This window comes from Semicossyphus pulcher, unplaced genomic scaffold (genome assembly GCF_022749685.1).
Source record: "Semicossyphus pulcher isolate SPU_LCO1_2020_fin unplaced genomic scaffold, fSemPul1.0.p SCAF_10, whole genome shotgun sequence".
Lineage (NCBI taxonomy): Eukaryota > Metazoa > Chordata > Actinopteri > Labriformes > Labridae > Semicossyphus > Semicossyphus pulcher.
In genome coordinates, this window is record NW_027211604.1 from 2,633,945 (window position 1) to 2,658,783 (window position 24,839).

Below are 24,839 nucleotides of genomic sequence, written 5' to 3' on the forward strand. Positions count from 1 at the left end.
TTTTTTTGTTACACTTTTATTTAACGGCAAATTTATAAACTGTCCCACCTTGTTTAATTCTGATTACAAGAGGAATCTTTTTTTTTTTTTAACAGAATGCCAAGAAAAAAATAAATTCAAAGTTTAACTGACATAATGTTGGAATCAATTATGTGCTTAAATGATGCTGAAATAAATAAGACATGTCACCACTCTTTGCATGATTATAACACCAGTGTTAACTCATGTAAATTGCACTAGAGTTAATAATTTTACATTTCTGTGTGTTATCTGTCCTTACCTGTCCTGTTTTTTAAAGCTTGAAGCTTCACCCATGTAAAAACTTTGTTGTGTCCGCTCAGTTGTGTCCAGACAAGGATGGATTTGTCTGTACTTTGCCTCTAGTTGATCTGAGGGTTCTGTATAAGCCTGCAAACCTGTCTTAGACTCCCAGTATATCTTTTTTTTTTTCTTCCACAGTCTAGTTACCGTCTATTATTTTTAAGCCTATGTTCAGTAGTAGAAAGTTCTTTACTTAAGTGCATCTTCCCGGTCCTTGTATTTTACATATATTTTCCTCCACCAACAACATATTTCCTACTTTTACTGCACTACATTACTTTCACACATTAAGATTTACCATGCAAAAATAAACTGTTACTTTTTATTTTTATTTCTTGAGTACACTTTGCTAAAGACCTAATACTTTTTTTTTTTTTACTTGAGTATAATTTTCAATTAAAAGAAAGAAATTAAAGTGGTTGTTTATATTGCCAAAAGAAAATGAAGAAAAAAAGTAAGAGGGAGAAATGTTCCCCTCACATCCAAAATGTCACCTCAACAGTCTGAGGTAGGACTGGAGCATATAACAGAATTAATAAGAAGGTATATAATTACATAAAAGTGCACAGAGCCAAAAAGAATAAGAGCAGAAATATAAACATAGACTTGACTCTAGGTGGAGCCCTTTACCTCTGTCTCTTTTGATGGAGGCTTTAACGTGATTAGTTGGGTTTTAGTTAAGAAAGTACAAAAAGACAATAATGAAGATACATCTTTATTTCTTTCTTTGCTTATTTATGTAGGCTACACATTAAAAAAATGATTTAAGAATAATGAGAATATAACTAAATGGGAATGTGGGGGAGAATTGAGGCTTGTAGAGTGGCGTTTTTAAACAGGAGATAACAGCAGAAAATACATAATTACTACACAATATTGATGTTTTTAACCAATAATTAAGACATGAAAAACAAGACAAATGTGCACAGTATTTTCCTGCAAGGCATCCCTATATAATCATCTATTGCACAAGATTATGTATCAGAAGCTGCATACAAACACAGCAAGAACCGTCTGTCAAAGTACATACAAGTAATATAGGTCTTTAGACTTCAGGAAATGAAATTGAAATTTATAGTGGTTTTAGTTAAGTTAACAGTTCTTTTAGTTAGTAAAATTTGACAGACAGACTTTGGTTGTTTTCTGTAGTTAGTTCAAATTTTCGTAACTTTTTTGTGTATGAGATTCCTGCCTTGTGTTGTGTTGTGATTTTAGTGCAGACTCATATTTATAGCCATTTAAACAAACACTCTGACAATTGTTTTTTTTTTTAATTTTTATGTAAATATGTTTAATGATATAACCGACCCGTTAACTGACTAACTGAAAGTGCGTCTGAATGTGCAAAAAGCCACATTTTCAGAGTTGAAGCGGAGTTTACGGGCAGCACTTGAACGCAGCATTTTTTCCTCATGGGCGTCTGAAAACAAAAACATCAGAGGGAGAGAGAGAGAAAGAGAGAGAGAGAGAGAGAGAGAGAGAGAGAGAGAGAGAGAGAGAGAGGGCGCTCCGTCACATGTCAGAGCGTCCACCGGCACGGATAAGAAAGGAAGCGGTAGCGAGTCTCTACACTGTCGTTCACCAGGAAGCAGTGAGTGTCCGCCGGGTCCAGCCGCCGGTTCTATGGTTCTGCTCCGGCACATCTCCATCGCCCTGACCGCCGCCGTGGCTGCTCTTGGCTCCGCGCTCTTTATCGCCCTGAACTTCTTCTACAAGAGGAGGGTATGGTCTCCACAGGCGGAGTACTGCACGATCAAAGAGGTGAGACACTAATTGATTAACACCAGCCTCCATTTTTATTTTGTTTAATTGTTTTAGTGAAATGTTTAACTTGGAGAGAAGGTGAAGAAGAAGAGATTATGTTACACCTGAAGGACAGACTGATGAAGAAATAACTGCATTATGATAATACATATAATATAATACATATAACTGACATGATGATGATGAAGTCGAATTGATAGTAATTAATGGTTTAGTGGAATATTTTGATGATGTTGATTATGTTAATGTTGAGGAAGAAAAGGATGTAAATGGTGAGAATGATGATGATGAAGAGGACGTGGAGGAGGATGAAGCTGCTGACGAATAAGTGACGTGTTAATTGTGTGATTAGGGCGAGCATGAAGATGATAACGAATAAAAGAATACAGTATACTGGTGATGGTGATGATGATTGTTATACAAATCTAAAAGAACATTTTAATGATGACATGGTGTGGATAAAACTAGATCTGACTGATAATGAAGATGAAGTCAGTGATGATGAAGAAGAGGTCGATGGGTTTGAGTAAGTAGAAGCTGATGAAGATGAAGGTGACAGTGGAATAGTACTTCTGAGGATTATATTGACTATGATGGTTGAGGTGTCAGTGATGAAGATAGAGAAGAGGATGAAGATGGTTTTGATGATGAAGATAAAGAGAAGATGACGATGAGGATGAAGAAGAACATGAAGAAGATGAAGATGGTTTTGATGATGAAGGTGTGATTTTGATGATAATGATGATGTTGATGGTTTTGATGGTGATGTTGGTTTAGATGATGAACATGATGGTTTAGATGATGAAGATGATGGTTTTAAAGTTGAGGATGTTGGTTTTGATGATGAAGATGTTGGTTTAGATGATGAAGATGTTGGTTTAGATGATGAAGATGTTGGTTTTGATGAGAAACATCATGAGAAACATTCGATGACATAACCGTCACAGCTGTAATGAGAAGTGAAATGCACAGAAGTAAATTTGGTTTCACATCCTGTATTCGGACCTATATAATGGTTTCAACAGAGGACTGTATTCTTCTGCAGACAGAGATGATGCATCAGAGCGTTTGAGCTTCTTAATGAAACATTGTTGAATGGAGCTCTCCAGCTGCAGCCTGAATCTCTTAATAAAATCAATTTGCATGTCTCTAATCTTATTTCCTCTATTCAGTCAGCAGCCACAGCTTGTAATAGGTTTATCATGTGTTATCTGGCTCAGTCTCTGTGTGGAGGATTATGTTATAATGTTGTCAGAGTCGCCACTGGCGTCAACTTAATGTTTTCCTCCCCAGAGCCACATTGATGGTAAGCTGTTTTGTATTCACGTCTTCAGCTTCGGAGAGCGGGGGAGCTGACTTAGAGCGTGTTTGTGACCTCGGGGAGTTTGAGCAGGTGGGAGGGCTGCACATGCTCACCTTACCAGAGGCGAGAAAACAGGAGAAACAGGAGAAGCACATAAAACTGCTGGAGAAAATTAGCAACAGCATCTTTAGCATCTGTGTCCATTATAATACCTAGTTTTATTTGGTTACTTCTGCAGATACATGCTCAAACGTAACTGATTAAGAGTTTCATCTTTGCAAACGCAATACAGCCATTCCAATACAGCTTCTTCCTCAGAGCTGCAACATCCATCATTCCCTCCTGAGCTCATACACCTTCCTACAGCTGCTGAAACGGACTGAGCAATATGCACTTCATGCTGTACAATAATCTGGTTGACAATTTATTTTTGTTTATTTTTCTATGAGGACACACTATCATTTATGCATATTGTTGTTTGTCACTGTTTCATCTTTTTTTATTGCTTTTACCCCACATGTTTTTAAGTTTAATTTTATGTTCTTATTCAGTCTGTGTGATGCCCTTGGCCTGATAGTCACCACACAATGACAATAAAGTGTTTTTCATTTCGTGTATTTATTTCGGTTTTATACATTTTTTTTACAAAATGATCAAATATTTGTAAAATAAACAAAAACAGTACACAGAGGCAATACAACAATGTTTTAAATAATTTAATAATATATATTTGGTTTTCTAAAATACATTATGTCCACATTAAAACCATCAGAGAGCAACATAAAGTCAAGAAAGGTAGAGCGAAAATGAAAGTGTAAGTGCTCTCACTTTATTGCCCCACAAAGTGAGCAGTGTTTACGGCACGTGAAGTTTGAACTTAGGTTGAAACACCAACAATAAGCCACAGAAGCTGCACCTCAGAGCCGGGCGGATGGATACGTTGTTGTTCCACAGGAAATAGTAACCCTCCTTAGACTACAAATTTCAGTGTACTTTGGAAGGAAACATGCCTGCTGTTCCCCCCTGTCTCCAGTATCCATGCTAAGCTACGCTAAGCTAAGCTAACTCTAGAAACTTAACACAAAGATTGATCTCCATTGTCTGATCCCATTTCCTGTTTGTCAGTCAACACTAACAGTAATTTAACAAATCTTTATGCGAACAATCGCTCTTGCAGCTTAAAGGCTTCTGCTGTATGAAGCTGAGTAAAGGACACTCGGGGAAATTAAAGTAGAAACAGACATGTTAGAAAAGAATCCCCAACATTTAGAGGAACTCCTGCAGCGTTGAACATGAGGGACTGATGATTTGAGTGAGAGGATCAAAGTTTCCATCACAGCTCCACAGTTTGTTATTCAGAGCTGCAGGCGCGAAGACGTCAGTGCTGCTGTGTGATAGAGTCAAGCCTCTGCTGTGCTGGAGTGTCCTTGAGCAAGACGTTAAATCCCTCTCAGATCTGCAGCTGAGCTTCTGGTTTTTCCTCCCTGTGGTGTTTGAAAACAATAGAAACCAGCACAGAAACACTTTATCTTCATGATAAATGCCTGAGCTATCTAAACCAGTCTAACAGAGACTCTGAGGAAGTCAGTATACTTGGAACTGACAAAGGAAGCGAGAGATAAATGGCTTAGAAAATGTCGGATCCAACAGTTTATTGTCGGAAAAAAGAATGAAAACTGACAGAGCCAGGGGAGAAAAAAAAGACTAAATTTCAGAGACTAAAACCGTAAAATCAAAGAAGAACTTGGATTATCTCTGAGATGAAGGTGATAAAATAACAAAAACACAAAGATTCCCAAGATTTTAATGTTTTAAACGCATGTAGAAGAAAGGAAATACAAAACTTATTATCATTAGGATTCAGTCTGTGAAGATTCTTTCCTGTGAATTTGTCCTTTTCCAAATAAAAAAACATACTGAGGATATGACAGCTACAGTAGATCGAAAAATGACATTAGGTACTGAATTTGAATACGTAACTGTTATCGGACCTCAAATGAGACAAGAGTTAGCTAACGTGTATGTTGTAATTCATCACTTTCAACAATCTGTATTTTTGCTCGTGACTTTACTTTCTTTATCACAGAGATTATATAAGTTTTTAATTCTTAAATTTACCGCTTAAATCTCAAAGAATGTCCAAGTTTTTACTACCGCGTTAATCCCTGAGATTATCTGTTTTTTTTCTCTGAAATTTACCTCTTTAATCTCAAAAGAATATAATTTTTTTCCCAGGTAAATCTACGACTTAGTCTCACAGCTAGAAGGTACCATGTTCAAACCGGGTTCTGAAGTAGTGGGCTTCCTGTGTGGAGTTTGCATGTTCTCCATGTGCATGCGTAGGTTCCCTTCAAGTACTCCAGCTCCCTCCCACAGTCCAAAGACATGCTCGTTAGGTTCATTGGTGACTCTCACATTGCCCGTAGGTGTGAGTTTGAGTGTGGATGGTTGTCTGTCTCTATGTGTCAGCCCTGTGATGGGGAACATTAAATGAACACTTAAACTTTGGTGAATATCCAGGTTCTTATCTTGTAAATGTACCACTTTCATTTCCAAATATAACCCCCTACCCGAGATTTTTAGATGATGTTTTTCTCCATCTAAAGCTTTACATTAACGTCTCAGAGAAACTATGCAACCAATGATCACTTTGCTCAAAGTCCATGTAGATATCGCTGCAAAAAGAGAGATAGCGCTTTAAGCTGTGCAGCCTCAGCAGCCTCAGCACTGTCAGGGTTTGAAGTTTGTCTCCCTGTAGACTGCATGAGCTGCAAATACACGGAGGAAGGAGGCAGCAGATCTGTCAGAGCAGCATGTTTGTCTGATGCTACGTTTACCCTGCAACGCCAGGAGCCTGAAACATGTCAGACCAAACTCAATCCATCAGCAAAAAATCTGCCACAGTAGTTTTTGTTTCAAGGAATCTTGGAGCTGGTTCTGCGGGTATGGTTTTAAAAAAGATCTTCAGTCATCTTCACGCCTCGAAAATCCATCCAGAGCGAAGTTAAATGTGATATTTTTAACAAGAAAGTCAAATGTGATGCATCTCTGCTCAGAAGGGGCTGATATGAATTGCTAATTAACCTCCACAGAAGCACACGGCATGAATAAAGTCTAACCTTGTGGGACTTTTGAAGGAGCTGACTGACGTGTGCAGGATCTCAGAAGGATTGTGGAGTCTCAGGTGTAAAACAGAGAGCGAGGAGGTTTGGAGAGTCTGGCTTGTAACCTTTACAGAGTGTCTACAGATACAGACGGCTCACAGAAAGACAAGAACTCTCTGTCTCGTCGTCCTTGCTCAGATTTGACCTAAATATGCAAAAATAAAGGGCAGGTATCTGTTAGCACACTGCTGCTCTGTCATGTCTTTTATTAAAGTTTAATATCAGTTTTACCTCTGGAGGTTTGCAGAAGCTAAGCGCTAGGAAGTATGAAGTTTTGCACACTTGAAGTCAAAGTCCAATACATTAAGTTTGACTCATAACAGTACTCTATAATTGGTGCTTCCTTATCTGAAAATGAAGCATTTGCTTTAATGCAGTCAGGGCTGCAAGTAATGATTATTTCAATTATCAAACAATCTATAAAAAACAAAAAAGTAAGGGTAGCACTTCCTGGGCTCAAGTTGAGTTGTTTAGTTCATTTAGGCGTAAATTAAGGCAAGAAAACAAACTGTTTATATAATTAGAATGCTTTTGTACTCACGGCATGGTCATAAAACAATCCTCAATGCATCTCTGCAGTAAACGTTCCTCGGGTAGTGAAAATAAAATAGAAATAGTTGTTCATAATTTAATCTATAAAATGCAGGAGCTGTTGTAGCACCAAAGTTACTTTCTAAAAATGTACAGAAGACAGCACAAAAACTCAAATATAACTCATTTACAATGATGGACACATAAAAAAGTATATATGTGCATTTTTAAATGTTGAAAGCAGAAATTGTCTGGAGAAGGTCTTTAGGTTTCAAATAATACGACACTAGCTAACAGTACAAAGCTATGATTTAGCATTGCATTCATAGCTTTGAGAACAGCTAGCATTGCATGTGTATGCTAACTGCTACGTATGATTTGGATAGCAAAGGATTTTGCAACTGAATTGAAACATATGATGGCAGGGCTTCTGCTTTCGTTATATTTGCAAACCCAGGTCAAATCAGTCACTTTACATACCCTCAGTGTCGAATGGATTATATGACATCCAGTCTGGATCTCTGAACACCTCCGAACATTTCTGCTCTCTGTTCTCTTCCTGCAGGAGGAGGAGGAACGTGGGAAGCGTCAGGTTCTGGTCCTCGGTCTGGATGGGGCCGGGAAGAGCAGCATGTTGCTGGGTTTGACCCCCGGGGAGTCAGCGGCTAAAAGAGGTCGCTGCCGGCCCACCCGCGGCTTCAACTTCATGAGCCTGAACGCCCCCGCCTGTCAGCTCGACTTCCTGGAGAGTAAGAATCCTTTTATTCCTCACAATCAAACGCTGCAGGCTGCATGTGGCATGTGGAAGGAATTCATGTTTTATAAAACAGCATAAAGTGGAGAACTGGAAAGACATTTCACCCCTCTGTTCAGTATTTTGCTTCACTAAACTCACAGTTACCAAATAACTCCAGAGAGCCGCAGATTAAAATGCAGATGGACTGAAAATTGCCTAAAGATGGGCCCATTTGTGTTCTGTTGAGGTGAGGATTGACGAGGATTAGCATGCAGAGGAGTTAGCATGCCACTGTTAGCATTATAACATACACACAGTTATGTTAACATGCTAACATTTAGAAGGCCTTCAGCATGGTGCCACGGTTGACTGTAGCCAACACGACCCTGTCCATTAGCTTTACACGTTGGAAGCCTACATGTGCCCAATAAATACATAATCTTGTACATTAGCCTCATACATTAGCTTGTACATTAGCTTGTTGCCTATGTAAGCCTCATACATTAGCTTGTTGCCTAAATACAGTATCATTAGCCGTGTACATTAGCTTGTAGCCTTCATAAGCCTCAATCATTTGCTTGTACATTAGCTTGAACAAGCCACATTAGCTTGTAGCTTACATAAGCTTTGGTTGTTAGCTTGTAGCCTACGTAAGCTTTGGTCATTTGCTTGTAGCCAACTTAAGCTTCGTACATTACCTTGTAAATTAGCCTTAATATTAGCCTTTAGCCTACCTTGTACATTAGCTTGTACATGAGCCTTATACTTGAGCTTGTATCCTACCTAAGCCTCAGTCATTTGCTTAGCCTTGTAGATTAGCTTGTAGCCTACTTAAGCTTTGGTCATTCACTTGTAGCCTACATAAACCCTGTACATTAACTTGTAGATAGTTAACAAGGACATATTAGTTCTGTATTTCCAATCCTTAGCGGCACTTGCTGCTGTTTAACTGATCATATTAAGTGGAACATTACTTTGTAACATGCGGTTTATGTCTCGCCCTAAACTGTCTTGTTTCTAACTGTTCCTGTCGATGCTGAGCAGGTAGCGCACAACGGCTTTTACATTTTTGTCTCTGAGAATGACACTATGAGAGTGAATTCTGGGCTGGACAGCTAAACAACAAGCTCAAACGCATTATAAAGCTTCGTAGCCCAGCAGAGTTAAAGACTAAGCTGATAATACTCTGGATGTTGATTGCTAAGAGCGACTGCTTTTCCTTTTTCACAGTGTGATTGAAAAAAAATAAGTTACAGCAGCTTTAGGTGTTGGTAAGCATCTTAAGTGGTAGTAACTTTTTATCTGAGCCTGGCTGCTGTTCAGAACGTGATTCAGATTTCAGTTGTTTTTCTGCAACTGTCTTCCCTGAAAGCTCAAAGCATCCATCACTGCCAGCACAGAGGCAATCTCTGGCTCCAGCTCTTCCAGCAGTTACTTTTCAGTATCGAGGTAATATGAAGTAAACTGACTGTGTGGTTGCAGATATTATTCAATTTATTTAATAGAACTTGGGGGAGAAGCAAATCATGCAGGTCCAAAGAGGAGGGGTGGATTTTATTTACAGACAAATAAACAAACCCTGCTAATTAGCATTCCACTGAAACTCTCTGCACGGCTCTAAAAATAACTGTAATGACTTTGCTTTTCATTCAGAGCCGTCTGAGTGTTTGACGCTGAGCTGCAGTCGGCCTCAGGATGAGTTTTTCTGCGGGTGTATTCGCAGGATTGTGTCATGCTCGGCGGCTGATTTATTCATGATCTGAACGCAGAGATCAGTGGGTGCCTTCAATCTTTCTCTCATCTCTGAAAGTAAGAGCAACACACGTCAACGCCCACTCCGTCAGAAGACTTCACTGTCTCGGTGCGGTAAATGTTGGAGTCTTTGTCTCGGTGACGTTGACGCAGAGGCATGTTGACAGCTCAGGAGCGGTACAGAGCTCAGGGGCTGACGAGTTCCTCTTAGTGAAGTCCAGCAGGGAAATCCAGCGAAAAGCGTTTAAACTCTGAATGAAGAGACGCAGATCAGATCGGTGAGAGGAGCCAATCGAAGCTCTGAGCTGCTGAGATGTTCGGTTTGTGCTAAAGGGAAGTGAAAGGCAGCATCTGGGAGAACTTCCTGATTTTGTATGCATAATGTATGTTTGGTTGTGCTCATGTTCTCAGTTTTCCTCTGTTACAGACGTGCTGTTTTTGGTACAGTATGTTCTAGTTTGCTTTCATCCTGATTTGAGGAGCTGCCTCAATTCAAGCTCACAAAGTGACACGGACGTCTTTAAATATAATCGTTTGTGATGCTAATAAAGCTTCACAGGTCTCAGCTTTTTAGGAAAAGCAGTGGAAATACAGCCTTGCTCTTCCCTCAGACGCTTCATTTGCACACAAATACCAGATTTAAATATGGATGTGGAGTCTAATCCAATAAACTTTTTGTCAAATTCAGTCTCGCTCTCTATCAGTTCCGCTGCACAGCCCTGGCACTGTATTTAGGGAACAAAGGGACTGGAAACGAGCCACGCAACACAATTTCAGCCAATTAGCAACAGGTAGCGTTCATGCTCTCTGACATCTGCTTCTGCTGGCCTCGCTCCCTTTTTCCAGTTCTGTCCACATGGAGCAGGGCTACGCCACAGTAGAGATCAAAGAAAGCTTGTTTTATTGAGAGCAGCAGATGCTCCTGATTGTTATGAATATTCAATGTAATGTCTGGCCTTTATGAGTAACTTCTTAATAAAGTTTTTGTTTTATACATTCATAATAAGGCAATTAGTAAAACAACAGTGTGATGTCCATAGTGCTTATAAATTGTCTCTCTCACTCTGGGAGTATCTGAAAGGCTGAAGAAGTCCTTACATTTGGATTCAGTTGCTGTTGTTAAAGTAACTTGTGTTTCTGAACGAGCCTTAAATTAAGGGATGTATTTTTTGGGCAGTTGGGTTCAAAGATCAGCAATGGCATTCCCAACTTTTAAACACTGATATTCCGATACAGTTTGTATTTCCCTACTCATATTTATCCTGAGAAGTGTCCAAATCGTAGTGTAACGTATGAAGCGTTTGGGCTGTGCCTGCAGAAAAGACTTTGACTCAACACAGGAATAGTGATGTTGCAACCACAAACTATCCTCTTCTTTTCAGTGGAGCTTTGGTATGAACAAAGGGTTAGGGTTTGCAGTTCCTTGAGTGGCCACTTGAGGCTGGCTCCAAAAATGAGTCAGTCCCCATAGAGCCCCATGTTAAACTTTACAGCAGAAATAAACATGTTTACAGCCTGGTACAAAAAACTGTCTTGGTCTCTAAACTAACTGTACGGGGGTGACGTTTTTAAATATGGTATGTGTGGTCACTGCTGGCTACAGAAAACCAACATGGCGGCGGCCGGATCCTGAACTCATGGCTCATCACTTAGAGTTCAAATGTCAATTTTGTTGACCTTTTGCTGCAAAAACTCATTGGTGGAAAAAAGAAAAAAACAGTGTGCCCTCCAGACTACAGCTACACACACATCATTCACACCTCTATGACTATGAGTGTGTGCTGTGTGTGTGTGTGTGTGTGTGTAAGGCAGCCTGTAGAGCAGCAGGACAAACCTCCCGCTGAGCTCCTCTGACTGTAAAACACCAGCTGCTCTCTCTGCGGAGCGTCAGGTCCGCCATCAGGTAAACAGGTATTTATTTCTGCCACCTCACATCAGCTGCAGCTGCATCACTGCCCTGTTACCTAGCAACATCCTCCATTAAGTCCGGCTCTAATGAATTCCTGCTGAGCTGTGCGTTGCAGCACTCGGAGGCGACGACGACCTGAAGTCAAACCCGCCGAGTGTGTGAGCAGTGATTCGTTTCAGCCTCAGAGCGCCGACGGTCATTAAAGCTGCAGGTCAGTTCAGCGCAGCACAGCGGGATTGTGGGAAGCTACAGTGTTCAGTTACGCTGGAAATCTCCCCGACACTGAAGATGGGAACAAAATCTTCAAAGGAATGTGTCCTGAGACGACTGAAGTGCTGCAGAGAGCTTTGACAAAATGTTTTTGTTTCTAAAAATGTTTAATATCATTTAAAATTCACTCCTTTTGTTTATCAGACTCTTTCACTATAATTTAATTTGATAAATAATTTTATACTTTTTATAATATCTGAATCTTATTAACTCCATATATACTTTGTTATACAATTTATTTTATAAATAATTTATTTATATATAATCTTTATTTTTAGATTCAGCAAAAAAATGCAGAATCTGCCAATCAGTGTTAGAGTTCCTGACTTCCTCGAATGCATCATAAACGATGGCTCCGCCCTCCGTCTCATGTTAAAGTAGTTTCCTTCTCCTCCTGAGGACAGACCTGACAAAGCTTCATGTTGTTCCTAATCTGCATCATGATGTTGTTCTTTCAGCAAACTGAAGAGCCGTTAATTAAAGTCGATCACAAGAAAATCTGTTTCCGTTTGGGCTTCATGCCGCTGAAGTAAGCCAGAGTGCAGCCTCTGTGTAACTTCCTGTTTACATCACGAGAGACTTTATTTTGAGGAAACAATTATTTAGTTTAGTTAAGAAAAGAATGAGCATGTCTTTGGCGCTTAAGGCCAGTTCAGATCAATGATTCGCAACGAGACTGGATGCAACTGCCAAAAGAATCCCTCGACATCTGATCGTAAACGCTCTAAAACTGGGCCGTTCACATCAAAGCAACGCACACAGACATGGCTGATAGTCTCCACAGCAACGACGCACTGACATGCCCCACTACTTCTGCGTTAATACTATTTAACGTTAGAATTTCTAGCTGGATTTCTGTTATCGTTCTAAAAAGAAGTGGATGACAGTGACAGTGACATGCTCACAATGTTCGCTGTAACACGTCAAAGACAGAGACTTTGGAAAGAGAGGATCTGGAGCCGTCTTTGCGAATCATTGATCTGAACTGGGCTTTAGACTCCATCATGACGTCTTCATGTACTCGAAGGTGCAGTGAGGCTGAGAGCAGGATATCATCAACCTGATGGAGTCTAGACTCTGGTGGTGGTGGTGAAGGAAGGATTGAGGCAGGATGTGATGAGCTGGCCTTCTGAGCTAAAGAGCTGGACCTGGACACTAAATTATTGGAGTGGAGGTGACTGGGGTGGAGGAGGGTCGCATCGACACGCACTGAAATGACAAACAGCCGCAGAGAGAACAGATTTACAGTTTGACAGCAGCAGGATGATCGGCTGATTGAGGTCGTGGCAAAATCTGGTTGGTTTAATACTTAAAAGAGTAAATGTCCGTGATCAGCTGATCAGAGAAGCGGGAAGAGAGAGAGAGGGAGTGACATGAATCAGGAATGAATAGATGATATGAAACAGTCTTCTTACTTGAACGTTAAGCTTCATTTACAGTGAAACTGAGACTCACCAAAAACAGATGAACAGACGCTCCTCAGCTTAAACAAACCGCTGGTTGTTTCCATCAGAGAAATCTCTGACAGTGTTTACTTTGCAGACATATTTTGAGGGGCAAAAACACGATCACTGCTCAAGTTGCTAGTCCGACTGTAAACAATTCAGTGCACGGAGAAGGAAGTCTCGGCCAGACGTCCTTCAACCGCTGGCTACACGGGAGGCCCCGAAAAGTTGGCACATGCTCCCAGAGCATGTATCGCTGTCTGTCGTTCGCTGATGGGTTCCAGGATTGATTTTAATATATGGAACATTTATTCTGTATGGATTCAAGATGGACTTCTTTTTAATACAGTCAACAAACAAACAAAAATCAAGCTTTTCCTTATTATGCCATATTGTCACATCACCGTTAATCAATCAGTATCAATCAAGTGTCCATGGAGCAGGATAGATCATTAACTTTGTGAACAACGTACCCAATCCTCCGACGCCCACCAGCTCTTAGATCCGACTCCTCCAGAGAGTTTTTGTGACCAGACAAATAAATGAATCAAAAACGACTCAGTACGTTTACACTTCGTCTAAAAACAAGAGTGCTGCCTCTGTAAGAAGGCAAAAGATCAATAAGAAGAAAAATAAAGGAAAAAGTTCTGAGAAAGGCAGAAGTCTGATCATTACGCAGGCATTAAAAATAGAAAAAGATCTGCACAGTTAGATTCAGCGCCCAGCCTCTCTAACATATCATGTCTGGAGGCAACTAGACTGAATAAATAAATCAGACCAATTTCCCCGGCAGGCAAACGTGGATATAAATAATAGCTAATAGCCGCCTGAACCCATTTCATCCCTCAGCTGAAAATAGAGTTATGATTTCATTCTGCCTGGTGCACATTTTTATTTATCAAAGGCCAATTTGTTTAAAGGAGGAACACCAACAGCTTATCTAATTCTACCAAATAATGGAAAGCTGTTTGCTGTCGCACAGAGGACAGAGAACATCTGCCACAGCGAGACACGGAGGCCATCAGTCAGGCAGAGCTGGCTGTCTTGTAGCTCGCAGCGACACTCTTCTTTTTATGGATCAATAAAAGAACATTATGTCACATCCTGTTTATGTCTTAGTGCTATTTAATAACAGAGACATAAAGGGCAACCATTAAACTTCTGGATCCCCGCTGGAGGAGCCGGTTTTTAGGATTGTTAAAACTGAAACCGAACAAGACGTGACATCAGAGCTGCTTCTAATGATGAATGTTTGTGTTTCCTCTGCTGCAGTCGGCGGTGGGGAGGACCTGCGGCGGTACTGGTCGGACTACCTGAGGAGGACTCACGTTCTGGTGTATGTGGTGGACTCGTCGGACAAGAGCCGCTTCCCGTTAGCCAAAGCCGAGCTGCACCGCCTGCTGATGGTGGAGCCTCAGCTGCCTGTGGTCGTCCTGGGAAACAAACAGGTAAACCAGATGTGCTTTCTGTTTGTTTTTTCCATTGTTAGGAGTTAGTGTGTCGAGATGAAGAACATTAAAGTCTTCTAATTGCTCCACACAGCAATAATATTTTGGTTCACTGCTATTTATAATCTCTCAAGTGGAAGTTTGCGTCATGCTTTATGCGCACCATCTATTGGCGAAGTCTGCACCTTTGTGAAGCGTTTGGATCGGGGGTCTTCAACAGGTAGCTCGCAGCCTGGATTTTAGAAGCTCGCCAAGAGCTTCACAGACTCTGTACAAAAAATCAGACGACAATAAATGCACCTTGAAAGCCTCTTCCCACGTCAATTCAATCAAATACACAGATGTCCCGCCCCCTCCAATACTAAATAATAGGATAGGCCTATCAGCTCACTTCCCTGAGCCAATCACAGCGTAGAGGTGAGTGTGGGAGTGGTTCAGATTAGCAGCTGGGCCCCATTCAGACCGGCGAACATGGCGAAAGAGCGATGCAGAGTTGGCCTTCTTTCTGTTGGACAGGTAGGGGCCTTGAACCGGGTAGGACAAGCTAACCGGCGGTTAGCATGCTAGCGCAAAGGTAACCGTGATGCTGTCGGTGTTAGCTCGGCGGGGGTGGGCGTGTTCTCGCACGAGAGAGAGAGAGAGTGAGCTGCTGGTGATGAAGAGCCCAGGAGGAGGGGCCCAGCTTGAATGTGTTGTTGACAAAATGCAAGAAAAAATCCAATTTTATCATACCTTTAAGTCTGCATCTTATTGTGCTGTAATGCAATTAAAATTCAGGATGACTACGAGGCTGCATTGTCAGCAAGTTTTTGGCGATTTAGCCAACTGCATTTTATACACTGTGGAAACAAATGGAAAAACAATCTGCTGCTTGAAACTGGATAAACATCTAAAAACCCAGTGTGACAACACAAGTGTAAAGTATAGAGAGAGTCATTCATAGTTAAAGACTTCTACAAAAATACTGGTCAGTTCCTTTAAGCCCGTCCTGTCAAGAAAGCACAGAGTATATATTTGTAGTCAGTGGATTATAGTCTCGTAAAAACCTTGAGTCAAAGTTATTCTGAAATCTGACGTACTTAAAAATAACGTCAGCTGAGGTTAAACTTCAAGCTCACATGCACATAAAAGAGACGATGATGTGTTAGAGCGAGCGGGTTCACGCTGTCCTCCTTCTTCATTAACCAGGACTGATGATCCTTCAGACTCCTGAAATAAACATTTCTACATTTCCTCCTCGGCTCATATTTCTTCACCCCGCGCGGCTCTCGTGGAATTATTCATGACCCTCAGAGGGAAGCAGGAGTAATTGTCACATCTTCTGTCAGAGCGCCGCAGCTTTTATCATCTCAGTGCTCTGCCCTGTACTCGCAATATTAGCAAGAAGGATGTGAGATAAAGGTCTTTGTACGCACTGTAGCTAAATGTCAGAAGTCAAACAGGCTCCTGCAGGAAAACATCAAATACAAAGAGAATTTTAAACCACTACAGGTTTAAAGTAAAGCTCCATACTTTTATCTTTAAAGTTAATAAGCTAATTTAAGAGTCAAACAGATCATTTTATAGAGAAATGAAAGAGGTTTATGCCATTCTGAAAGTTTTATTCATCCAAATGTTCGACAATGTTCTGCAGTATTTTCCAGAAAGCACGGCTTTACTAGTTAACAGATGTTTGAATGCATTTTGGAGGTGAACTGGGTTTTATTCTGTTAAATATAATAAGTACTTCAACATATCAATAGCATAAAGTCATTTAATGAATGTTTTAAAAGGTCATATTAAACTTAAGCATCAGAAACTCTTCTTCTATTTCAACCCATTTAAGTTGATTTTATGCAGTTTTGACCAACTTACATGTAAGTTTTCTATGTATTCATACTTAGGCCAACATTTGGTATGAAAATGTTCCAAAACATGGAAAAGTAAGCATGTTTGTGTAAACACCCGCAACTAAACCAAGCTAACATATCCACCAATCAGCCATAACATTATGACCAGCTGCCTAATACTGTGTCGACCCCCCTTTTGCCACCTAAACATCCCTGACCCGTCGAGGCATGGACTCCACTCGACCTCTGAAGGTGTGCTGAGGTATCTGGCACCGAGACAAATCCTTACAAATCCTTACAAGTGCCCATTTTTCCTGCTTCTAACACTTCGAGGACAAAGTGTTCACTTGCTTCCTAACATATCCCACCCTCTGACAGGGACCACTGTAACAGCATAATCAGTCACATACACGTTTAAAAACGGGAAGCCAGGGCGGGACAGAGATATTGATTGTCGCTTACAGCAGCCAACAGTGACAGAGGTGAACATAGGTGATCGCACAAGCTATAAATTGAAGCTGAAGATGTTTAAAACATTATATAATCATATTTTTGCCAAATATCGTATTATCCAAGCGTTTTGAAAGCACATCTTTGTTATGACCAGCTGTTGTACAGTGTCTAAACAACGGTGTAGAAAGGTAACCGCAATAGAGAGTCTTCTTAAGGCTGTGTATTTGTCTAAAATATGAGTGTTACTGTTGGACAATGGAGAAGTGTGTTTTCCTGCAGCATGTGTTAATAAATCACCGCACTCAGGGCTGTTAGAAATAAAAGAATAACATCAGACGAGAAGGACGGCGCTCCAATCTGAGCATTCATGCAAACAGTCTGTAGATGAATAAATCACTTAAGTAGAGTGCTGGCCTTGTAGTGATTTCTGTCTTATGAAAGTAGATTTGGTTTCACGCTTTCCCCTCTTCAGACTTTATTATGATCCACAGTTAAAATATAGCCGACTGTGTATTTTGTCTAATGTCATCAAAGTGGCTCCTAAACGTTGTCATACCGTGCGGGAGTCAAGTTGGAGTACTTTCTGTCAGTGATCCTGTTTCTCACCCACCACCACGACTCCTTCCTCTGCCTCTGCGTCGCTGTGTTTGAACAGCACAAAGGATCCTTCCAGCTGAAACTTTGTGCTGGAAAAGACGAGGCGGACTTCTATAGATTCTGGTCTGTGTGAATAGTTTGTGTAGGAGGCTGGTGTTAAATTCACTCTCTGCACATTCACAAGTTTTGTGGCTCTTTGTGGAGTGTTACGTAAGTTAAAGCTAATTTTATTACTTGATTGGAAGTCGTGTCAGATTTTCAAAGTGGAATACTTTTGTTCCTAATATCAGATATGAAAGCACATTTTAGCCCATCTAAGAATATCAATCTTCACCTTGTAGCTAAAACTTCCAAAACAAGTTTGTTCTGTTTGTTCTTTGTTTTGTCTTTGTCATAAATCATAATAATCTTAAATCATTGTTGAAGCTGTTGTTGGACTAAGAATATCAAACCTGCTCCTGTTGTCGGCTCTCAAAGTCGCAGCTTCATGGAAGATGATTTTAGCAATGTTCTTAGCAACTATGTCTCTGCCACAAAATAAAGAAATGTACAATTTCTTTTACAGTCAGAACAGTTATACATACAATATACAACGGCGTACTAGGGAGTAATATTCCAAGAAAAAAACAAAAAACTTCTGAGATTAAAATTGCAAATTTGCCAGAAAAAAATCGAAAATAATAAAATAAATAACAATTTATGAGATTATAAAGTCGTACGTTTGCGCAGGAATCCTCTCTGGTCACCCAGCCAAGCGTGAGACGCTCTTCTTATAGCAGTCAGCCTCAACCTTGTTGTTGTTGTAATGCAGATTTATGACCCTTCTTGCTAATACACGGTTGTTTACAATAACTAGCTAACCACGCTAAAAACAAGCAAAAGATGTACTTTAACCATAAATTTGAAGTCAGTTTGTCATGTATATAATATTGGTTAAAGTCCAGTTTGTCCAACAAGTTAGCTTATGGTCGTCTTGAATGACAAACGCTAACAAATTATGCTAACAAATTATGCTAACAAATTATGCTAACAACATCCAGCTGTGTAGTTAGCCATATCGGCAAAGACTCTTTGTCACATTTAATTGGTTAAATTGATTTGTTAGTTGTTTCCGTCCAGCAGAAAGTTTCATTTTGTTGTTAGCACAGTTAGTTTTCACCTGTCCTCCAACCAGGTTTACTTATGTCAGTCTTCGATGCCAAATGCTGAGTGAGTGATTTTCATTAGCATTAACAAGTGTGGCATTCATCTGCCATATTTATAATGTAGCTGCGTAAGTTGTTTGCACTTTGCAAATAAACAGTTGCTTTTTATTGTTAGCTCATTTGGCAATATTAGGCATGTTTAATTGTTTGCTAGCTCTTTAGTGGTTTGCCATGTGAGACTACTCGAGCTAAAAAGCATACATTGTACTGTACTGTGCAAACACAGGACTTAATAATCAGATTCAGTTTATTCTAACACGATCAGTTGTTTGTGTCTTTGCTGTTAAACAAACTAGCCTAGCAGCTAACAGCTAACGCCAAAAAACGTATATTCTTTACACAGTTCTTGTGTTAATATGTGAGATTATAAAAGATAAAAAACAGCACTTTATGATTTCTCACTGAGTTTACTTTGTATTTGTTGGTCACTGTCCTTGACAGTAGAAAGTCTTTTCTTGCCAAACTTCTTTGAACTGGTTTTGCTCTCTTCACAGGATAAGCCGAACGCTGTGAGCGTGTCGGAGCTGCATGAGGCTCTGTCTCTGGGCTCCGTGACCGAGGAGAGAAAGCTGTTCCTCTTGGCTGCCCAGCTGGGCTCTGACGGGGCCCTGAGGAACTCCTGCCGGGGCCTGGACACCTTCCAGGACATCCTGCTACAGCTCGTCTGATCTCAGCCCCGCTCGCAGAGGAGGAGAGGAGGATGGAGGGACGAAAATAAAGGGATGGCTTAAAGGAATCCTCCTCCTCTTCCTCTTCATAGTTTAAGCTCCGGCTTATTTGAGGCAGAGGAGGAGGAGATGAAGAAGGCTGGAGGATTTGTGGCAAAAAAGAAGATAGCCAAATCGGAGTGCAAATCCGCGCAGTACCTCCTCGTCCTTTTCAAACCACGACAGTTCGAAATAGCAGCTTTTGAATTGTCTTACTCACCGGAGAGGAGGAGGTGCAGAGCGAGGAGGGCGAGGACAGCAGGCGGGACAGAAGGATGAAAGTTTGATCATGGAGCATGTGACTCAGAAACACGACGTTCACCTCCTGTCAGTGACTCAGACTTTGGACCAACCTTTATGTCAACCTGTGACAAGCATGTACATTATTCTGTATATAATCTGAAAGGCGTCTGGTTTGTAGATTCACACAGATTCATCAGGTTTAATGTGTTCTGAAAACGTTTGTGTGTGTTTACAGAAGTCAGGGAAGCAGAACAGGTAATATGCAGGGTTGCCAGGTTGGAGTCCCCTGGGACAAAAACCTGCATCAGCTCATCGACAGGATGTTTTGGAAGATACTCGCTGACTCCTACACGCGGAGGCTTTTCTGAGATTTCGGGGGGGTTTGTGAGGGAATTTAAAGGGACCCCTGACATTTAAAAAAACACTACTTTATTTTTATTCTCACGATTGTGTAAGGCTGCGTGAGAGAGTTTTCACACTCTTTCGTGACTGCTTGAGAGGCTCCTTTGTTTGAAATAAGTTTGTCTTTGGTTGCATGTTTTCAGTCCTGGCAACACTAAACACTTACAGCCAAATACGACATGTATCCCAAGTATCTAACAAATACAGTAAATACTTTAAACATAGAAATAATCAGGAGTCATATAACAACAAAATGTTCATAAAGTAATGTTAGCTTAGCAGAGGCTAATGCAACCAAACTGTATGTAATGAATGTAAACTGTCTTTACTTCCCATCTTTGTATTGTTTGGTTTAGAGACAAACTGAGCAGCCAGATAACCATGGAGTCATTTCTTTATCTATTTGAAGCTGAAGTTTTACCACCCCAAGATAAGGTAGTAAAGATATAGATGATTACCTGTCACCTATATGTGCTGATTCCTCAACGACAGCAGATTTTAGCTTTAAGCAAGAGATTTGTTTGTTGTGATTTAATAACTGCAATTTTAAATTTGGTTCATAGTTTCTCCTAAAAATGTTCCTTTTTCCTTCCCGATATGTTTCTGATACCTGAAGTTGTGTATCGGCTGTAATCATCAGCTGTAATTTGAAGGTTGATGTTAATTATGCTAGCTAGTTAGCCCGCGAGCTACCTGTTGCTAGGTGACATTTTGCTAACTCTGATTAATGTTACATCGGCTCCTGGCATTACACTGATGTTGCAGGCGACCTCGTAGACATTAAGAGGTATTTATTTCTGTTGAAACAAAGTGAATTTATTACATGGCTAATAAATGATTCTGTTGGATCATACCGATCCAACATTTTAGGCAGTAACGAACACTGATGATAGAACAACCCGAATGACTCCCAAGCTGTTTGAACACAGGAACATTCGTGTGTATTCGACAGAATATTTGAATATTATTGCGAATATTCAAAATTCCAGATGCGGCAGAAAACCGAAGCCGTCATAACATCATCCAGAGACACACAGCACGGTTTATTTTACTGCCTTCTCCATGAACTGTGTCCCTCGAATGGACTTGAATGTTTTTTATCTACATTGAGCTTGAAGGAAACAAAGAAGGAAAGAAGGGAGACAGAGTATTGATAAAGACGTAAGGATACTCATCACTCCACCTCTGATCGATAAAGGATTTAAGCTCAGCGCTTTCAGTCCAGTAAAGATTTCACCTGCGTTTAAACTCACACACTCCCGATCCTGTTTGCTCTCCAGTTAGACCTCTGTGTAGAAACACTTAGACACAGACTAGTATCCAGTTAAACACACATCTTTGAATGTATAAATGCAGATGTGAAGTATTTCAATGCTACTTAAACTGATGAACTGGATTTAGCCAGATTCAGATTGTTTATGCCGTTTGTGTGCAGCAACGTTCGACTATGAAGCACAAGTTTTATTCCTTTAGATGTTCTGAGACTCTGCAGAAATGTCGATTTCACAGTTTGTTATGTCGTTGAATGTACGCTGTTTTCAAAAGCAATGACTTCTTGTCGTTCTTGTTTACATGTGTTATATAAATGGAACCAGTGGATTGAAATTCATGCATGTATTTATGTTTTGGTGCTCTCTTTTGGAACTTCATTAAAGTGTCAGCTGCAGTTTCCTAAACACAAAGTGTCAATTTGGGGTTTTTCACTGATTTTACACTTAAAGTCTGTTTACAAACCTGAAGGAGTCTAACTGTGTCTGTGGATAAATAAAGGCTTTAGTGTCTCCAGAGGGAGCTGTGGAAAGACCACTTTCAGCATCAAGAGGGCCGAACAAGAAGTGCGTGAAAATGAAATGAAAAATCTGGATTTGGAAAGAAGTTAGCTAACCAGAACTGAGGCTTTGCTGCAATGTTACATTAGCCACTGCTAGCATAACACACCAAAGCTGTGTCCCAATTCAGTGGCTGCTTCCTTCAGGGACGTGTTTAAGGGCCGAGGCCTTCAGATGCGTCCTCGTTTTCCCGAGCCATGAAGGATCCATCGGGTGCGTAAATACAATGAAAGGGGCCTTGAAACTTCAAATTATACTTAAATAATAGATTACATTGCGTGATGTTAGTTATGTTAGCTAGTTAGCCAGCTAGCTACCTGTTGCTAGGCGACAGGAGCAGCACTTTGTGATGCAAGGGTAAGGACAGAAACAGCTGGAGAAGCAAACAGGAAATCCTCCGTAGACCAGACCAGCCTTACTGATAAATTCCACCAGATGCGTGTTCGCTCCGTCTCCGCTCCGTCTCTGCTCTGTCACTTTAGTCAAGGAGAGTGCTTCCACCTGCACCGCGCCTCTGCTGCGCCTCTGCTGCGCCACAGCTCCGGCAGCTCTCCGCTGGAGATACGCAGGGCTTCTATTTCTGCCGGATGCCGGAGCACTGCGCATCAATTCAGCACAGCATTTTCCTGATGAGTTTCTGGTCTCAATCTCTAGTTTCAAGTCTTCTTTAATAATAAAGATGATGTTTATTTTGTATGGTCCCATTTGGAGTAAAATATGAGCAGGACGTGGTTCAGGGCGTGTTCTTCTTAACTATGAAAACTGGTCTTCTTTTGCATTTTGACCTTGGCAATAAAACTGGAAACATATAGAGAAATGGTTTCCCACTAAGCATACGTTTGTACTCAAACCAGCTCACTAAAACGAACATGGACGGATCTATAGGTTGACCTTAACAGACAACAAGCACAGAGTTTGAAAACAAGCAGAGTGTTCCCCTCCGTCTCTGCCGACTCAGCACGTCAATGCAAACAAACACAGATTAAAAAACCTCCTCAGCTGCCTGTCCTTGTTCTGTCGGCCAAAGTTCCTCAACAGGTCTAACAGGAAGCTGTTTCTATCTGAGACGACACAGAGTTAAATGTTTGCACAGCTCGCTCTGAGTTCTGCAGGTTACTATGAGCGGGAGGCGTTGTGACTCAAGTCAGCAACGAAAGCTCACAGCTTGTAAATGAAACATCGTCATCGTGTTATGCTCGGACAAATAAATGATTCATCATGTTATGAAGCGAAAAACTTTTGAATGATGCTGACATTTAAAGGGCAACATGTTGCTCTGTGGGTTGAGAAAATATTCCCCTCTGACTTTAAGCAAACTTTTTGGAGGAACAAAAACAACATGAAGATTATGTTGTAAGGGTCATAACTAAAACGCTCCAGGGGCATAAAGCTGAATGTGACTGTGTGTTCAGTCTGAAGATCTGGGACCATGTTTACACCTGATTCTAACATCTGCACCAAATGCGTCTCTAATGACTCCTTATCATCAGTTCTCAACTGCTCGCACTCTGTGCAAATAAACACCTTCATCAGTTCTGTTTGCAAAGACGTAATGCCTTATAAATGTGTTAGATAAATATCTGACAGTAGCTGCGTCCCAATTCAGGAGCTGCATCCTTCGAAGGTCGTAAGTGAAGTCCAATTGTGTCGCATCGAAGGCTGTCCCCTTTTGAAGGCTCCTTCAGATGCGGCCGACAAATGAGAGCTCCTTTTCCCGGGCCACGATGGACCCCATGGGTATATCCTTCATGGTCCAATGTATCCCGATTCATTGCGCACCAATTCATTTGAGATGACGGACTCTCAAGTGGCCGAGGAATACACTTTAAATGTTAAAGTTTTTGGTTTCAACTCAATCGAATAGTTGCGTTACAAATACAAAAAAACGAAAGAGTCCTTGAAACTTTAAATTAACTTAAAATAATAAGTTCGGCCTTCGAGGTCTACACAGGCTACGAAGGACGAATCCTTCTTACTTTGCGTCCTTTGAAGGACGCAGCCCCTGAATTGAGACACGGCTCGTGTGTACTCCATCCAAGAGAGTCGTTGTGACCTCTTCTTTTTGAATCTTAGTTAAATATGACCCTGTTGACGCACATTGAATAGTAGGTACATAGTTAATACAGAGTACATTTGTTAAGTAAAAAACTAAGTTCATGGAGTTTATATTGATTGAAAATATATTCTCTATATTCTCTAATGTTTCTTTTTCATGAAATCTTTGTTTTCTTTGTTTGGGCCTCGAAAAATTATTTTACAGCTCCGGAAAGAAAAAAGAGAGCGCTCCAAGTGTTCCTTAAATCAGCATCTCTCTCTTCATGTCGTGGCCATCACAATCCGGATGTGAACCACTGAAAACCTCCTGAACGTGATCAAGAGGAAGATGGACGGTCACAAGCCATCGAACAAAGCTGCTCCAAGAGCGGCCTAACGTCACCCGACAGCACTGTGACAGACTGGAGGAGAGCATGCAGAGATGCATGAGAGCTGTGAGTAAAAACCAGGCTGATCTGTGAACTCTTTTTAAACTCTTGTTTAAGCATGAACATGAACTTGTTTTCTTTGCTTTATTCCAGCTCAGAAAATCATCTTTTGGTTTTCATCATTTTCTGCAAATAAAATACCTCAATGAGAATATTTGATTAGGAAGTAGGTGAAAGATTATATTACGACAGGAATTATATATCCCGTCTGGGCTGGGAACGCCTCGGAATCCAGGAGGAACTGGAAAACGTTGCTGGGGAGAGGGACGCCTGGGTCACCTTGCTGCGCCTGCTGCCACCGCGACCCGGCCCCGGATAAGCGGAAGATTTAGGAGAAATGTTGTTTACAATTTGACAAAAGTTAATTTTACACAAACCTATAAATGGAAGAACGAGAGAAAAACATATTTTCGCAGCGATCTTTTAATTTTTCCGGAGCTGTATAACA

General features: G+C 40.8%; 1 protein-coding gene across 1 annotated transcript; it reads left to right on the forward strand.

The window, feature by feature from the left end:
* The first annotated feature begins 1,840 nt into the window (after nucleotides 1-1,840).
* Nucleotides 1,841-21,755, forward strand: arl10 (ADP-ribosylation factor-like 10). Its single transcript, XM_069666620.1, has 4 exons — nucleotides 1,841-2,082; nucleotides 7,649-7,832; nucleotides 14,468-14,643; nucleotides 19,222-21,755. The coding sequence occupies exons 1-4, from the start codon at nucleotides 1,945-1,947 to the stop codon at nucleotides 19,393-19,395; spliced, it is 672 nt and encodes a 223-aa protein (XP_069522721.1). The 5' UTR covers nucleotides 1,841-1,944; the 3' UTR covers nucleotides 19,396-21,755.
* Nucleotides 21,756-24,839: the final 3,084 nt, after the last annotated feature.

What these genes read in the sequence shown, in the direction of transcription:
- arl10 (XM_069666620.1), top strand. Translation starts at nt 1,945, where the DNA reads ATGGTTCTGCTCCGGCACATCTCCATCGCCCTGACCGCCGCCGTGGCT. An exon ending in AGTACTGCACGATCAAAGAG is followed by an intron (nt 2,083 to 7,648) that starts GTGAGACACTAA and finishes CTCTTCCTGCAG; the next exon opens with GAGGAGGAGGAACGTGGGAA. An exon ending in TCAGCTCGACTTCCTGGAGA is followed by an intron (nt 7,833 to 14,467) that starts GTAAGAATCCTT and finishes CCTCTGCTGCAG; the next exon opens with TCGGCGGTGGGGAGGACCTG.